The following is an 18,279-nucleotide window of genomic DNA, read 5'->3' as shown; positions in this document are numbered from 1 at the left end:
GGGAGGTGTAGTCTTTCCGCCATGCCACTGAACGCACACAGGCTGTGGAAGACTACAAGTCCCAGGCGCCCAGCGAGCAGTGGGTGTGACCTGCGGGCGGTGTGTACACAACACACACGGGCACACGGTTATAGGGACGATGGTGGCACCTGGCCTGGGTGCAGTGTGTGCTCTGCTGCTGTGGGTCAGAGCGGTGACTGCCAGCGGGGGAGGCGGCGAGGGCCCTCTGCACCGGACACTGCTCAGCCCAGACATAGGCAGGCATGCCGGGCCCGGGGGCTGCAGTCACAGGGACCCGGAGTCTGACTCCGCCTGGGACCTGGACGAGTGCGGTGAGTGACCCTGTGACCGGGTGACACTGCTGCTTTCCTGCGGGGGGGTGATGCTGGGGGACACGTCTTTGGGCACACCTGTTGCACTCCCTAAAAACTACACCTGTCTTAAAGGGGCTTTCCATTCAGTGGGAATAAAGCTGATCATGATGAAAAGTTCTGCTCTGATCTAGAAATGACTGGAAATCTGTGGTTGCTTCAGCAGCATAACTTTGTGCTATCTTGTTCCAGTCTGTAATGTAGCTTCAGAGCAGCATTCATAATTCTGCTGTTTGTAATTGGTTCCTAATAGCTTAGCTCAGCCCCAGTATTGTGCTGGAACATTATGTTTCCCTACTTCAAATGATTGTGCAGCGCCTGGCCTAAAGACTGTGCTTCTCATATGTTAAAGGGTTTGTTCTGGTGATAAAAATTATTTAGAAAATGCTAAATGCTGTAAAAAATTCTATAAAAAAAGAAAAGTTGTGCTAACCTCGCCATTCCCTCCGCGCTCCTGTTCTGGCTCCTCCTGGGTTCCTGCTGGTGTCTGCTTCTTGGGCCCTCACAACATGCAGCTTACCAAGCACAGCGCCATACATTGTATAGTGGCTTTGCCTGGTATTGCAGTCCAGACCCATTCATTGGAATGGGACTGATCCTCATGTGACATCACTCACCTAGGAAGAGGCTGTGGCCTCTGGCGGAGGCCCCAGTAGTTGGGGCCTACCGATCTGATTGATGATAAGTCATCACTATTGAACACCTGGTCAACCCCTATATAGATTTCTGCTCTGAAGCCTGCAGAATTGTGATACAGACGGTAACTCAGGATAGGTATGTGATAAGTGATGTGTTTCCAAAGGTCCTGCTTAATGAAGGATGAATCTTTGTGCAAAACAGGTTTATTGTTAGGCGGGTTTCCCACAGCATAAGAGTCCATTCACACATCTGTGTTTTGCATTGCGCAAAACACAGATACCGCCCGTGCGCGTTCCGCATTTTGCAGACCATGCATGACTGGCCCTATGATAGAAATGCTTATTAGTGTTGATCGAACTTGTGTTCGTCTAAAGTTCAGGTTCGGGTTATCGAAGAATCACGTTATGGATTCCGCTACCACGGACCATAACGGAATTTAGAATCCATAATGCGATTATTGGACAACCTGAACTTTAGACGCCGAACTTAAAACACAAGTTCGCTCAACACTAATGCCTATCCTTGTCTGTGACTGCGGACGAGAATAAGACATGCTTTATGTTTTTTGCAGGGCCGCGGAACGGAACTACGGATGTGGACAGCGCATGGTGTGCTGTCCGCCTTTTCGGTCCGATTGAAATGAATGGGTCCGCACCCGTTCCGCAATATCGCGGAACGGATGTGGACCCTTAGTGGGTGATGGCTGAGACCCCACAAGAATAGAGGTCCATTGTGGCCCGATTAAATGGGGTTGCAGTCTGGCACCATTTGAGTGGAGATATTTAGCAGGAGGCAAGTCCTGTTAGGTCAATTTTAGGAAATCCTAGGGCAATGGATTGATCATTGTATTCGCTTTTTTTTTTGTCCAGGGACATATTAATGTATTTGACAGTTTATGAAATCTGAACTAATGGTCGATTTCACTTGTACTCGCTCATCACATCGCCATGAGGCTAAAATACCCCTCCGCTGCTGCACAACAGGAAGTGTTGTCATGGGGGTCAGCAGCATGCAGCTCCTCTCGGCCGGTCTAAACTTCACACAGGAATCAGATCTGTGAATATTCCTGTTTTTAGCACTCAGTAAGGGCTGATGCACACGCACATGTGTTTTTCCCTGTATCAGATACGCATTTTATGCGCGTGCAGCACACCGTGTGCCGTTCCGCGGCACCCGCAAAAAAAAAATAGAACACGCCCTATTTTTGTCTGTTTTACGGACAAGGATAGGACTGTTCTAAAGAGGGCAGGATATTCCGTTCCGCATTCACTGCCGGTATATGTGTTTTGGGCATCCGCGATTTGCGGGCAGCAAAACAGGCTATGGTCGTGTGCATGAGCCCTAAGGGTCAATGATATGCACAAGGGGCATCTAGTAAATGTTTTTCAACACTTTTGCGGTGTGTACAATTTAAGCTGCATCACTTACTGGAGACTTTTCAAAAGTGTTAAGATGGGCGAGGCTTAGCCAGAGGGGCTTGGCCTAATGCCAGCTCATGGACTGCCTGGAGATGTGCCAAATAGACCTGTGCCACTGTTTTTTGCCCAGAGATTGCTGTGGACGTCAGCCTCTCCATTGCAAAGAGTGAAATCTGCACTGGAGATCCGCAGCATAAGGGCTCATGCACGCAATTGTATTTTCTTTCCATGTCTGTTCCGTTTTTTTTTTTTTTTTGCGGACCGTATGCAGAACCATTAATTTCAATGGGTCAGCAAAAAAAGGAAGTTACTCCGCGTGCATTCCGTTTCCGTATATCCGTTCCTTTAAAAGCTAGAACATCACCCATTATTGTCCACATTACGAACAAGGATAGGACTGTTCTATTAGGGGCCAGCTGTTCTGTTCCGCCAAATACGGAATGCACATGGACGTGAGCCGTATTTTTGGCGGATCCTTCTTTTGAGGACCTCAAAATACATACGGTAGTGTGCACGAGCCCGAAGATGCACCATTGTTGTTAAGGCTCCATTTAGACGTCCGTGAATGTGTCCACATCAGTTCCGCAATTGTGCGGAATGGGTGCGGACCCATTCTCTATGGGGACGGAATGGATGCGGAGAGCACATTTCCAGAGCGCGCCCATGAACTTCTGGTCCGCGGCTCCAGAACAAAAAATAGAACATGTCCTATTCTTGTCTGCAATTGCGGACAAGAATAGGCATTTCCACAGACGTGTGAATGGAGCCTAAAGGTGTAACCAATGTTGTGACGTCAATGGTGGTGTAGTACGACAGTTGCACAAAAATCCAACTTGGATGAATTATTTTGCATCTTGTCGCAGTCCCAGCATGTCACATGTTGCAGTGCGACACCATTGACTATCATAAAAAAAAAACGTGGCGCGACTTTTCAGCGACACATGTCGCCGTGTAGCCCTAGTCTAAAGTGACATGCAGCAGATTGCAAATTTGGATTTTTGTGCAACTGTCGTACTACACCACCATTGACGTCACAACATTGGTTACACCTTTAGGCTCCATTCACAGGAGTCTTAGGAGTTAAAACTACATTTATATTCCCCCTTTCTATGCAATCTAATGCTCCGTTACATTCACTGACCTGCGATCCCTGTGATAATAATTCATGAAGCAGCAGCCGGCTCACTGCGCACAGCGCTTCTACTTCCGGCGGCTGCTACATGAATTATTATCACAGGGATCTCAGGTCAGTGAATGTAACGGAGCATTAGATTGCATAGAAAGGGGGAATACAAATGTAATTTTAACTCCTAAGACTCCTGTGCCCAGCCTTCTGTCTCCCAGGGAAGCACAAGGCAGAAGCACAGCGTCTGCACAGCCTGTCTTTTCTAATAGACGGATGGCCCTTAGCAACGCTCTTTTGAAGAGTGCAGCTAAGGGCCATTTCAGCCCCAGTTTTCTACCAAAATAAACGTTTTGGCTAAATAAAGTCTATTGCAAAATTGTTACCTATCCTTAAAAAATAAAAAAAATATGACAGTTATCCTTTAAATTAAAGAGTAACTAAACCGTTATATGAACTTTTAATATGTTGTCCCTAATGCCCTAATAAAACTATTTCTAATGTACTTTTTTCATCAGTTTTGTATTTTTATTATACTTTTACTTCCCTAAAGCAAACCATTCCCTGTGCGCTTAAAACTCCGTTCGCCGTACACTGCTGACAGCTCAGCGGCATACACATTTTATGAATGGGGCCGCAGCAGCGCTGTGAGTACGGGCAGGAGCGCACATTGCTGATCCTGCCCGTGCTCCCCGGAGGATTACTAACTCCTGGCATAGCACATGGGTACCCATGTACTATGCCAGGATTAGCTGAGTGAAGCGGGCTCCTTCTTCTGCCTGCTCCGCTAATCTCAGAGAACTGCATGTCGACTGATGTGGATTTCTGGAGAATCGGCAGCAGACTCGTCCCTCATAAATGTACTCCAGAGTAGGGGTGAGCGAACTTTTGTTTTCAAGGTTCTAATTATCTAAGAATTCCATTATGGATTCCGCTACCACAGAGCATAATGGAATGGCTTACATTATCCGAACCTGAAAACATCAAGTTCGCTCACCCCTACTCCAGATCTAAACGTGACCTTGTCCTGAAAGGGTTAATCTTTTTCTACTCTTGCAATGCTTCCTAACTAACCGGTATGGTTGATGTATAGACATAGTCAATGAGAGCATCGTTTGTAGGTATGTGGGCGCACGTCTTGTTTACTAATCCTGGCTTCATGTGAAATAACTTGGCCATAATTTAAGGATCACATTTATGCATTTTCGTAATTTATCTTAAGAATGTTTTGCCCGTTCTCTGCTTCCAGATGACCTTAAATAGAAGTAAAGTGCTGTAGGGCAGACGCGAGGGCTTATAGTGTATATCTCTGCTGTACTCAGTCATAACCAGGCCGCTGGTGATATGTAGTGTCTCTCAGTTTTATTACAAATATTACTGAGGAGCGAGATGGGATTGTTATGGTCGCAGTCCTTTTCTCTGGACTGTTTATGTAGCAATAAGGGATCTTCTCATAATGTGGCTTTGATCCTGCTGTAGTAGGGGGGGGAGGTTTGCATCAGATGCCTATACTGTTGCCAGTCCATGAAGGGGCTGTATAGATTAGCGGAAATTGGGCACCATCATTACCAAATAATTAGGAGTGAGCGAATCGACATCAGATGAAACATCCAGGGTCAATTCGCATAAAACGTTGTTCTAATACTGTATGGAGCAGGAGCTTCGTACAGTATTAGAATGTATTGGCTCCGATGAGCCAAAGTTATTGCTTCGTGAAGTCTCGCGAGACTTCGCGTAATAACTTCATAAATTTAATTTGTACTGTTAAAAAAAAAAAAAAAAAAACACTTCCCGAACTCAGGTTCGGTTTCAAGTGGTACCTTGGAACAGAACCTGAGTTCGGAAAATGTTTTTCTTTTACAGTACAAATTATTACGCGAAGTCTCGCGAGACTTCACAAAGCAATAACTTTGGCTCATCGGAGCCAATACATTCTAATACTGTACGAAGCTCCTGCTCCATACAGTATTAGAACAACGTTTTATGCGAATTGACCCTGGATGTTTCATCTGATGTCGATTCGCTCACTCCTAATTATTTGGTAATGATGGTGCCCCATTTCCGCTAATCTATACAGCCCCTTAATTCGCTCATCCCTACAAATAATAATTCCCATTTGGTCCTGTCAAAGCCATACCCATTAGGCTACTTTCACACTCGTGTTTGGTGTGGATCCGTCATGGATCTGCACAGACTGATCCGTTCAGATAATACAACCACCTGCATCCGTTCAGAATGGATCCGTTTGTATTATCTTTAACCTAGCCATGACGGATCCGTCTTGAACACCATTGAAAGTGAATGGAGGACTGATCTGTTTTCTAGTGTGCCAGATTGTGTCATAGAAAATGGATCCGTCCGCATTGACTTACATTGTGTGCCAGGACGGATCCGTTTGGCTCAGTTTCGTCAGACGGACACCAAAACGCTGCAAGCAGTGTTTTGGTGTCCCCCTCCAAAGCGGAATGGAGACGGGAACGGAGGCAAACTGAGTCCTTTGCCATTCAGAATGCGTAAGGTCAAAACTGATCCGTTCAGGGCTCTCACAAGCAGTCCAAAACGGATCTCACAAACGCAAAGCCAAAACGCTTACTTGCAAGTCAGATTGAGATGGCGGTTACAGCTGTAGAAAGAGGTTGTACATGTCTTAAAGAGGTTCTCCAGGAATGATTTAAAATGGCTGCTGGCAAGCTGTCCTAGAATGTGAGCAGGACTGGTTACTAGCACTTGCAGAGGTTCCTAGGGCGGTGAGGGTCCTCACTACACACTGCACTCCTGCAGTTGCATTTACTACATATTGGTGGGTTTTCCTGTCAGGCTGCTCAGCCATGATGGCATATGGTAGGCAGGATCATATCATAACCACCTGTTGTAGAACAGTGTAGTCAGGCCTCACTCCCTCAGGCAGCTCTGAAAGTGGAGGCAACCAGTCCTGCTCACATTCTAGGACAGGTTGCTAGCGGGCATTTTCAATAGTTTCAGTAGAACACCTTTTAACTTTTCAGACAATTACTGGCAGATGTAGGAGAAAAATTACGTACACCACAGCAAATAGCTGGGCAGGTCGACTGACGTTGTCTTACCAGCCGGAAAGCCCTAGCACGTGCAACCACTTTTTCAGCAGATATCTGTAGGGGGTTGACAGTCCAACAGTGTTCCTTTTATAGAGTTTGTCACCTTCAAACCCACTTTGCCTCAGCAGCTTCCAATCTGAGGCAAAGTGCATAATTCTTCAGTTTCTCCTCATACTATAATGTCAGCAAAGCAATGAGACGGACACATTCGAGTTTAGAAGAGGTGACGGCAGATGTTGAAACAGCGAGCATCCTGTCCTTTGTGGTGGGTTTGTGATTTTCTTGAAACGCTCGCTTGTTATGCTAAGTACATGATGAAAATGACATACTGTTGTCTTGCCACCACAATATGACTTGGCTGTCTGGTTTCAAGAAGAAACTGGACAACTCAGGGGATTGACCTATTCTAAAGAAAAGATGATCAATTGCCTGACAGATCCCATGCTGCCACGCCGGTTCTGTGGCCACAGCGGTGACTTCCCTTCGACAACACTTGACCTCTGCAGCGAATCATTGGCATCACAGTTGCACTGAAGGGGCCAGGCATTGGCTGCAGCAGTCATGTGTTTTCGATGTGACGTCACCGCTCATGCACACGACCGTATGTATTTTGCAGTCCGCAAAAAACGGATCTGCAAAAAATACGGATTACCTCCGTGTGCATTCCGTATTTTGGGGAACGGAACAGCTGGCCCCTAATAGTCCGTAATGGGGACAATAAAAGGACATGTTCTATTTTTTTGCGGAACGGAAATACAGACATACGGAATGCACACGTAGTAACTTCAGTTTTTTTTTTTTTTTTGCGGACCCATTAAAGTGAATGGTTCTGCATATGGTCCGCAAAAATAAATAAATACGGAAATAAAATATGTTCGTGTGCATGAGCCCTAAGACTGGGAAACTTAGCCCTGCCTGGAGCGGCGGTGCGCCATCTGTCATCTATTCTTTATTACAGCTTGTTAGGTTTCCTTTGAAACTAGGAAACCCCTATTAAATAGGCCATGTCAGCAGAATCATCCCTGTGATAGGGCTGACCCTGATGAGTTAAACAATGCTTGGATGGTGAAAATCCAGTTTGCCACTCCAGAGAAGAGTTTCCTCTATATTTTAATGTAGGCTACAGTGCACCTATGTGCCTTAGGTGCACCTTAATGTCACCGTTTTTCACTCCCCCTTTCTGTTGACTGACAGGTCCAGGTATCCCCATCCACTCGCCTTGCTCTGTGGTAGTGCTCCCAAATTTCTCCGCATGTGCAATATGTCCGCTTCAGCTGAGCAGATGCTTACTGCACATTGTGGCGCACAGGGCCGAATGAGAAGATGCTAAAATCTGGGCCTGTCAATCAAGAGGGATGCTTGGGAAAATGGGGGACTATGGCTCGCCCCTTGGTGTACTGATACTCTAATTTACAGAAGAAAACTGTTTTCTGTGGAAAGGCAAAGCAGGTATTTGTAATCCAGATATCGTTTTATGCAGCAGGATCAATGTTACCAGTCAGTATGCCTGGTTTAATAGGATTGATCCTGCTGACTTTGTTCACACTCTAACTTGCACCAGAGGTCTATTTCTGTGCAGAAAATTTCCACAGCATGTGGTAGAGGTTTCTTCAGAACCCATGTACATGGTTTGTAATGTAATCTGCTGTGGATTTTCCATACAGAAGACATCTGTGGTGGCAAATCCACATCGTATCTGTCCTGTGTGGACGTACCCTAACTATTGCAGATTTCAACAGCGAATTTCAAATGGCATTAAAGTCTAGGATGAAATTTCACATTCCAAAATCCACAAAAAATAAAGATTACGGAAAAACAGCAGAAGCAACCTGTTCAAACGGGTCTCGTTCCTCGCTACAAACAGAACTTAATGACCGTAATCTGAGAAATGACCTGGAGTGCATGAACCTCAAAAATCCAAGGCCCCCACTGCTAGTTTAAATTACCATAAAAAGGGTCTCTACATTGGTAGTAATAATCAGCAGTAAAGTTGGTGTCGCCTGCTTTACGCCAAAGGAGCGATCTCCTCACCAACCTCTGTCCCCTCACTCTCTTTGCTGTAGATGGTCACGCTGCACCCCCTAACACTTGGTGATCACCATTTGCCAGCTGGAGCTGGGTATCTTGAATCACAGGAATATGGAGACAAAGAAACAGGACCTTGTGTACAATCCTTTAACCCCTTTGACCTTTGTGACGTACCCGTATGGCTGATGGAACATATGGATCTGGCTGCTGCCGTGAGCCCGCTGCGTACGCGGCGGGTGCAGGCTGTGCAATACAGCCGGGACCTGGCCAAAATTATCTCCCTCCTAAATTTTTTTTTAACAGTGATCAAAAAGTTGCATTCACCCCAAAAATGGTACCAATAAAAACTAGAGTTCGTCCCAGAAAAAACAAGCCCTCATACAGCCCTGTGGACGGAAATATAAAAAGTGATGGCTGTGAGAAAACGTTGGGGCAAAGAAAATTTTGATTATTCACAGAATAAGGATGTCATGTCAATTTTAGCACATAGTCAACCTGTGATTTCAAAACCCCAAAACCTTGCTGGAATATAATTTTTACATTTTTTTTTTATTTTATTTTTTTTCTCCCCCATCCCCCAATTTTGCGGAACGGATGTGGACCTAATAATGTCTGCATCCGTTGCTCCATTCTGTGGTCCCGCAAAAAAGATAGAACGTGTCCTATTCTTGTCCGTTTTGCGGACAAGATTAGGCATTTCTTTAATGGGCCATCCGTTCTGTTCCGCAAATTGCGGAACGCACACGCGCGGCATCAATGTTTTGTGGCTAAGCAATTTGCGGACTGCAAAACACGGCGTGGTCGTGTGAATGAGCCCTTATCCTGCAAAAAATAAGCCCTCAAATGACTATATGAACAGTAAATTAAAAAAGTCATGGCTATTGGAATGTGGGGAGGAAAAATAAAAATGCAAAAAAACCAAAATGGGTCGATCACATAGCCTAGGTGCAGCTCAGACCCATTTCAGTGAATGGGGCTGAACTGCTATACAATGTACGTCACTGTGCTTGGTGGGCTGTGAGGAGGCCACAGTGCTCACCAGAGTGCAATGACTGATACTGATAACCTGTACTGAGGACTGATATTCTGCATAAAACAGTTGGAAAACCTCTTTAAGGAAACTAGCTGTGTATGGAGACTTAGAGACTTAGAATTTACTTGGGCCCCCTGGATCCCGCCTTCCCACACCCTAGCATGCAATCACGCACTCCACCACAACACACACACACAAAAATCCACACACCTCATAGAGTAGTAAACTTTAATAATGATGAGTGGGCACTAGAGGTGTTCCTTGGCAGTAATGTAAATACTGCCTTTTTTTCTGAAAAGGCAGTGTTTACATTAAAAAGCTGGCAGAGACATGCCATAGACACCAGAACTACTACGTTTAAAGGGGTTGTCCGGGTTCAGAGCTGAACCCGGACATACCCTTATTTTCACCCCGGCAGCCCTCCTGAGCCTAGCATCGGAGCATCTCATGCTCCGATGCGCTCCAGTGCCCTGCGCTAGATCGCGCAGGGCACGGGCTCTTTTGTTTTTAATAACACACTGCCGGGCGGTAACTTCCGCCCAGCAGTGTGTTCGGTGACGTCATCGGCTCTGAGGGGCGGGCTTTAGCTCTGCCCTAGCCGTTTTACTGGCTAGGGCAAAGCCAAATCGCGCCCATCAGTGCCGGTGACGTCACCAGGGTTCCTGTCAGCCCCATGGAGAGCCCGGTACGTCACCGGAACTCTGAAAAATGCCTTTGCCCTGCGCGATTTAGGCTACTTTCACGCTAGCGTTCGATCGGATCCGTTCTGAACGGATCCGATCATAATAATGCAGACGGAGGCTCCTTTCAGAACGGATCCGTCTGCATTATTTTGGCATATAAAAGCTAAGTGTGAAAATAGCCTCGGACGGATCCGTCCAGACTTTCAATGTAAAGTCAATGGGGGACGGATCCGCTTGAAGATTGAGCCATATTGTGGCATCTTCAAACGGATCCGTCCCCATTGACTTACATTGTAAGTCTGGACGGATCCGCACGCCTCCGCACGGCCAGGCGGACACCCGAACGCTGCAAGCAGCGCTCAGCTGTCCGCCTGTCCGTGCGGAGGCGAGCGGAGCGGAGGCTGAACGCCGCCAGACTGCTGCAGTCTGAGCGGATCCGCATCCATTCAGACTGCATCAGGGCTGGACGGAAGCGTTCGGGTCCGCTTGTGAGCCCCTTCAAACGGAGCTCACGAGCGGACAGCCGAACGCTAGTGTGAAAGTAGCCTTAGCGCAGGGCAAAGGAGAGCATCGGAGCATGAACTGCTCCGATGCTCCTGTCAGGGGGGCTGCTGGGGTGAAAATGGAGGGCTGTCCAGGTTCAGCTCTGAACCTGGACAACCCCTTTAGCTGTTGTGGTTCTGGTGACTATAGTGTCCCTTTTTAATATAGAGAGAAAAAAATTGGCACAAGAGTATCAAATAAAATGGCTGTATCATTATTCTAAAAATTAAAAAAGCACAACTTCTGACACACATATTTTGCAGATTACTTATTTTTTTTTTACAATGTGCAGCTAGTACTGTTCTATTAACCCCTTCATCCACCCCTACATACAGTGTAATACTGCGCCCCATACCTCTCCAGTGACGTCTCTTTGATGTAGATGTTCTCTTTCCGCATCTTCTCCTTTCAGACCACAATTTTTCTGCCATTTCTCATCTCTGCAGTTTGACAAACAAAATCTTAGTTTACTACTTTTCCATCATCCTCCCATCTTCTGGACAAATCATCCTACCACCCTCAATACTGTGCCGCTGTGCTCCCCAATACTATACTGCAGAAACAGATAAACCCCCTGATAATAGTAGTACCATGCAGAAGGTGCCCTTCAATAACTATTGGCACACAGTGCCCTAAAATAACTGCACCCAGCAAATAGTGCCCCTGACACTAATAGTGTAAACATAACGTCCCCCAAAATAATTGTCCTAAGCTGATACTGTGCCAAGGTGCCCCCACAGTAATAGTGCTCCCAAAAGTCCCACCAATAGGAATAATTCTCTGCTTGAGCACACATGGTAGTAATAGTGCTCCTACAGTGCCCCCAACATGTCCCCACTGTGCCCCAGAAGTAATAATGCTCCCATAGTGCCCATACTAGTAATCATGTTACCCATAGACCCCCAGTAGTAATAAAGCCCATCATAATGCCCCCCAGGAGTAATTCTCCTTATAATGTGCCAGTGCAAAAAATACCCCCTTTTAATGCCCCCAGTTGAGCTAATGTCCCCATAGTGCCCCCATAATGTGCCAGTACAAAATACCCCTATATAGTGCTCCCAGTAAATTCCCTCATAGTGCTCCTCTCACCCCTTCTTCCTAGTGCCCCCCATAATGTACCAGTATAAAATGCCCCATATATAGTGTCCCAATAGATGCCCTGTGTCCCCCATAATTTGCAAGTATAAAATACCCCTTCTTAGTGCCCCATATAGATGAGCCCATAGTACTCCTCTCTCCCCTTCCCCATAGTACCCACCATAATGTGCCCCAGTATAAAATACCCCTATACAGAGCCCCTCATATAAAATCTTGCTTCTTTGTGGCCTCTGTAAAAGCCCCCATAGTGTTCCTCTCCCCCCTTTCCCAATATAAAATACCCCTTCTTTGTCGCCTCAGTAGATGCCCCCATAGTGCCAGCCAATAATGTGCCAGTAAGAAATGCCCCCACAGTGCCGCCCAATAATGTGGCTGTAAGATGTGCCCCCCAATCATGTGCCAGTAACAAGTACCCCCATAAATGCCCCCCAATCATGTGCCAATAACAGGTGCCCCCATAGTGTGCCAGTAGTAGTACCAAATAAAAAAAAATAACCACTTATACTTGCCTCCATCAGGCTGGCAGCGATGCGATGCAGGCCTCTTCCAGTCTGTGTCCCGCGCTGTACCGCTCAGGCAGAGGAACGGGGAAGGGAGACTCCTCTCTCTCCCCTGCCCCGCCGCAGCACTTCCATCTGTATCGCTGTCCTGAGGACGGCGATACAGGTGACTATGGCGATGAGCGCTTCCACAATGGGAGCGCTGATCTCCCTGTACCCTGCCGTCGCCATCCACATCACCAGTTGCCAGCGGGGCTCAAGAGGCAGCTGCCTTGGGCCCCCCCAGGAGCAACTGGGCCCGGGGTAGCTGCCCCTTTTGCCCCGCGTTGAAGACTGCCCTGGTGGCAATGCTCAATGGGAAAATAATATGCAAAGAGGTACCTCCCAGGGAAAGAGAACCGTCTCACTAGCGCCACCTTTTGGAAGTGGCTCCCAATCCCGAGTCATCCTCGGTAAGAGAAAATACGAATATGAGGAATGAAATACAACCTCTTCCAGTGGTTTTCTAGGCTGAAAACTGCATATTACCCTGGAGTTGTAACAGGAGCATTACATACAGTAATGGCCAAATGTAACTCAGTGCTGGTAAGGTGGACCGGTATGTTGAGGGTTAAGCACACAGTTTAAGTAGAAGTTTGGGAAACTATTCTTAAAATTGCTTTACTAACCTGATTATATGAGTCAAAGAACATTGAATTTACAAGTGATCCATGGCCTTATGAAGCAGTAGGAAAAGAAATAATTGGGTTATGTGTCGTCTGGTTCTGTGTAAGAAAAGCCTAAGATGTAGGTCGTGTGGACATACGTAGGTCCTGACCCTTCCTAATCAGATCTGTTTGGTATGGAATTATTACCCTGTAAATGTGTAATTTGATTAAACTGATCATTTCCTCATGACCTTTAAAGGGCTGAAATCAACCCTGTGAGCTGCCAGTACACGTCCGGGATTTCTACATCTCTACTATAAGGCCAGACTGGCATGCGTGAGTTTAGTGAGTGAGTGATTTCTCGTCTTGAACTCCACTCCTCTGGCAGCATATGATTTATAATGCTGTGTGTCCCTGCCAGACCTCGGATCTACTCAATTGTTCTGACATAATGCAGGGGAACGGTGGTCTCACATGTAGACTACTGCTCATTGGGGGAGACGAGATTGGTGAGGGTCACTGCTGGGTTTCCAACAATCAGATACTTATCTATCCTGTGGGTAGGTGATATGTCTCAGTCCTGGTACAACCACTAGGGGTTTATTCCACCATTTTTTTTTTTTTTCCATCCCAAGTTATAGGTTCCACTCATTACTCGTCATGCATCTCACCGTCAGCAAACCAAGCTGTATTTGCAGCATAGGAGATCCCTGCTTCTGGTCATAGTTCCTGTGCTTCCTGTATATTCACTTGGTTCCAGTAGATGTATGTCTAGAGCTGGCCTTGCTCACCAGGACCCTCGCTGATCAGCTACTGGCCTTGATTATCACTCGCTATACCACTAGAACTGGCCTTGGTCATAGGTCTATGACACTGGTAGCCTAATTCTCTGAAAGCGCCCCCTGTGTCTTATTACATTTTTGTGCTATTTGAGCCTGTTTAGAAACCTCTGACAAGGTACAGTGGCTTATAATAAAGCACACGTTTCTTTTCACAGATTCAGCATTTTTTACCTTCCGCGAAATGGACTGTGAGCCAAGAGGATCCCCAGCTTGTGAATCCATTATTTCACGGAACACAGAAAAAATCCTGGTATTGTATTATGCTTGTAAAGGACGTTGTGTGAGGTTTAAAAGCTTTGGACACCCTTTTGGATCAAATATTTTCAAGTTGATCAACCTTGATTTGATCAGAATTCAGCTTAGATGATTGTTCAGGAGACTGAGCTTTCAGAAAGCCTGTCTGGTGGATTTGGCACAGAATGGTCTTCTGCAGCTGCCATGTTTTGTAGCACATACAGGCTGCTGTAGCCAGCTGTTCAAAAGTTTTCACAAAACAAAAATGATTCAGCTTTTTTTAGGGCTGCAACGATTAATCGATGTAATCGATTATATTCGATAACTGGATTCGTTGTCGACGAATCCAGTTATCGAATAATCGCCGATTCGTTGCTATTCGGGCGGGCGGGCGCTGCATCTTTATTTTACCTTTTTACAATGACGCTCCCGCTCCTGTAACAGCCAGGCAGAGCGGACGGCGGCGTAACGTCACTCAATCACGTGACGCGCCTGCTCCGCCTCCTTCATTCATGAAGTGGGCGGAGCAGGCGCGTCACGTGATTGAGTGACGTTACGCCGCCGTCCGCTCTGCCTGGCTGTTACAGGAGCGGGAGCGTCATTGTAAAAAGGTAAAATAAAGATGCAAGCGCCGGGGCTGTTAGGGGGAAGGGGGGTCTGTGTATAGCACTGCTATGGGGAGGGGGGAGGATCTGTGTATAGCACTGCTATGGGGAGGAGGGGGGGTCTGTGTATGGCACTGCTATGGGAAGGGGGGTCTGTGCACTGTTATGAGGAAAGGGATCTGTGCACTGTTATGCCCATAACAGTGCACATATCCCCCTCTCCATAACTACGCCGTCCACAGATCCCCCATAATAGTGTCGTCCACAGATCCCCCATAAGTGTCGTCCACAGATCCCCCATAAGTGTCGTCCACAGATCCCCCATAACGCCGTCCACAGATCCCCCATAAACGCCGTCCACAGATCCCCCATAAACGCCGTCCACAGATCCCCCATAAACGCCGTCCACAGATCCCCCATAAACGCCGTCCACAGATCCCCCATAAACGCCGTCCACAGATCCCCCATAAACGCCGTCCACAGATCCCCCATAAACGCCGTCCACAGATCCCCCATAAACGCCGTCCACAGATCCCCCATAAACGCCGTCCACAGATCCCCCATAAACGCCGTCCACAGATCCCCCATAATCGCCGTCCACAGATCCCCCATAATAGTGTCGTCCACAGATCCCCCATAAACGCCGTCCACAGATCCCCCATAAGTGTCGTCCACAGATCCCCCCATAAGTGTCGTCCACAGATCCCCCCATAAGTGTCGTCCACAGATCCCCCCATAAGTGTCGTCCACAGATCCCCCCATAAGTGTCGTCCACAGATCCCCCCATAAGTGTCGTCCACAGATCCCCCCATAAGTGTCGTCCACAGATCCCCCATAAGTGTCGTCCACAGATCCCCCATAAGTGTCGTCCACAGATCCCCCCATAAGTGTCGTCCACAGATCCCCCATAAGTGTCGTCCACAGATCCCCCATAAGTGTCGTCCACAGATCCCCCATAAGTGTCGTCCACAGATCCCCCATAAGTGTCGTCCACAGATCCCCCATAAGTGTCGTCCACAGATCCCCCATAAGTGTCGTCCACAGATCCCCCATAAGTGTCGTCCACAGATCCCCCATAAGTGTCGTCCACAGATCCCCCATAAGTGTCGTCCACAGATCCCCCATAAGTGTCGTCCACAGATCCCCCATAAGTGTCGTCCACAGATCCCCCATAAGTGTCGTCCACAGATCCCCCATAAGTGTCGTCCACAGATCCCCCATAAGTGTCGTCCACAGATCCCCCATAAGTGTCGTCCACAGATCCCCCATAAGTGTCGTCCACAGATCCCCCATAAGTGTCGTCCACAGATCCCCCCCATAAGTGTCGTCCACAGATCCCCCCATAAGTGTCGTCCACAGATCCCCCATAAGTGTCGTCCACAGATCCCCCATAAGTGTCGTCCACAGATCCCCCATAATAGTGTCGTCCACAGATCCCCCATAATAGTGTCGTCCACAGATCCCCCATAAGTGTCGTCCACAGATCCCCCATAAGTGTCGTCCACAGATCCCCCATAAGTGTCGTCCACAGATCCCCCATAGGTCGTCACAGATCCCCATAAGTGTCGTCCACAGATCCCCCATAAGTGTAGTCCACAGATCCCCCATAAGTGTCGTCCACAGATCCCCCATAAGTGTCGTCCACAGATCCCCCATAAGTGTCGTCCACAGATCCCCCATAAGTGTCGTCCACAGATCCCCCATAAGTGTCGTCCACAATTTGTTTTAATATGGCCTTTGAACATAATTTTTCAAGTAAGATCATATAAACCTCTGTTTTGTAATTTTGTCGTTTTTCCCGATTAATCGATTAATCGTAGAAATTAATCGGCAACTAATCGATTATTCAAATAATCGTTAGCTGCAGCCCTAGCTTTTTTGAAGCCCATGATACGTGCAAATTAATAAAAAAAACAATATCCATAGCCTTTAAGCTTTCTAGAGAGTTGAATAACTGCAGATATTTTACTTTTGATGTTTTTAGACTGATTTTGTTATTTTATGTATATAGCGTTTCAGAATTCTTAGTTGAACGTGTAAAAGGGGAAATTGCCTCCGTTCTGTTGTCAAAGGGGTTGGGTTGTCTTGTGAAGACCACAGACCACCCCTGTCCACAGGCCATTTTACTTCATATGGACGCCATAAATGTAGGTCATCAGTTTAGAATGCCTTTTATGTGCTAGAACAAGGAGCCTCTTTGTATCCGTGCCTCCCTCTCTGGCCAGCAGTCTATATTAGGCTGTGTATGTGACCTTACATTTCACTACTTTTTTTATTAATAGTATCATTTTAGGGATTTGTTATGTTGGTCATGCTAACTGTTCAATCCTTTTTTTTTTTTTTTTTTTTTTTTTTTTTTTTTATTAATTTATTTTATTTCCAGAGCCAAGCTAAGAGTCTGGCCGAGCAGAAGAGATTGCCATTTGTCACAGATGATCAAGATACAAATGAGGAACTTGGTAAGTCTTTATTTAGAGAATATTGAAACTTTGAACTCTCCCCCATCAAAACTTTGCTTGACGGAACAATTTTGCTTGTTAAGAAGTATCAACTGTAATGTCCATCACTCTTAATCCTTCCACCACCATTTTGTCGTATACAGTATCTGCAGAAGTTGTCTCCCTGTGTCACTATCATTTCATAAGCCTTTTGATGCCTCAGAAGTTTTGATCAGTGTGTTTGCATTGACTTGTACCATTAAAGCCATTTTGTGAATCCTTTTCGTGATCTCTTCTACCCTTTGTATGGAATTGATTCCTGGTTTAGTATAATCTCTGTGCGGACATCTTTGTGGGTTGTTTCATTGTCAGGCATTGATTCCGTATTTTCTTTCTTTATGTTCAAGCTATAGGATATGTATTAGTAGGCAGTGGTCTGCATGATGAAGCTGTAAAGCATTTCTCCTCGCTGCTTCAGGTACGTTTGAGTCATTTTAATCTCTTGGCAGACGGTATCTTTTTTTTACGTATAATATATCACTGACTGATGTATAGTAGGGCAGCATATTCTGGATTTACACAGCCAGACCTGGCAGGCAATTTTTGGGAAGGAAATTGCAGCAATCTCCTCCACTGTATGGGGAGGAGCAATGGCTCGTCCTTCCATAGATTAATTGTTTTTGGGCAGCAGATTGTGATTTACACATCATGTACCGCTGCCCAAAAATGATAATTTAATGTTCTGCATGAGAGATCATTTCACCTAGCAAACAAGTGTTTTGCTCATTCATTGGGTCATCGGCAGCACATTTACACTTGCAGGTTTTCTGGAACCAGTGTTGGTAAACACCAATAAATACAATCAAGCACACTGCAAACAAAGTTATATATAGAAAAATAGATATTTTATTGAATACAAAATAAAAAACAATATATGATATCGACAAATCAGCCACACGGAGGTGTCACAAATCTGGTCATTTGTACACTAGTGTTACAATAT

At 46.3% G+C, this 18,279-nt stretch overlaps 1 protein-coding gene across 2 annotated transcripts in view; it reads left to right on the top strand.

The window, feature by feature from the left end:
* Positions 1-95: 95 nt before the first annotated feature.
* TTC13 (tetratricopeptide repeat domain 13) overlaps positions 96-18,279 on the top strand; it is an 80,524-nt gene continuing 62,340 nt past the window's right edge. For both annotated transcript variants that reach the window (XM_044290180.1, XM_044290179.1), the window contains exons 1-4: positions 96-332; positions 14,155-14,249; positions 17,222-17,297; positions 17,684-17,754. In XM_044290180.1, coding sequence (XP_044146115.1) covers positions 140-332; positions 14,155-14,249; positions 17,222-17,297; positions 17,684-17,754 — 435 coding nt within the window. In that variant the 5' untranslated portion in view covers positions 96-139. The remainder of the gene's footprint in view (positions 333-14,154; positions 14,250-17,221; positions 17,298-17,683; positions 17,755-18,279) is intronic.

This window comes from Bufo gargarizans, chromosome 4, assembly GCF_014858855.1.
Source record: "Bufo gargarizans isolate SCDJY-AF-19 chromosome 4, ASM1485885v1, whole genome shotgun sequence".
Taxonomy (NCBI): domain Eukaryota; kingdom Metazoa; phylum Chordata; class Amphibia; order Anura; family Bufonidae; genus Bufo; species Bufo gargarizans.
Note: the sequence above shows the minus strand (reverse complement) of the source record. Positions and strands in the feature narration are given on the sequence as shown.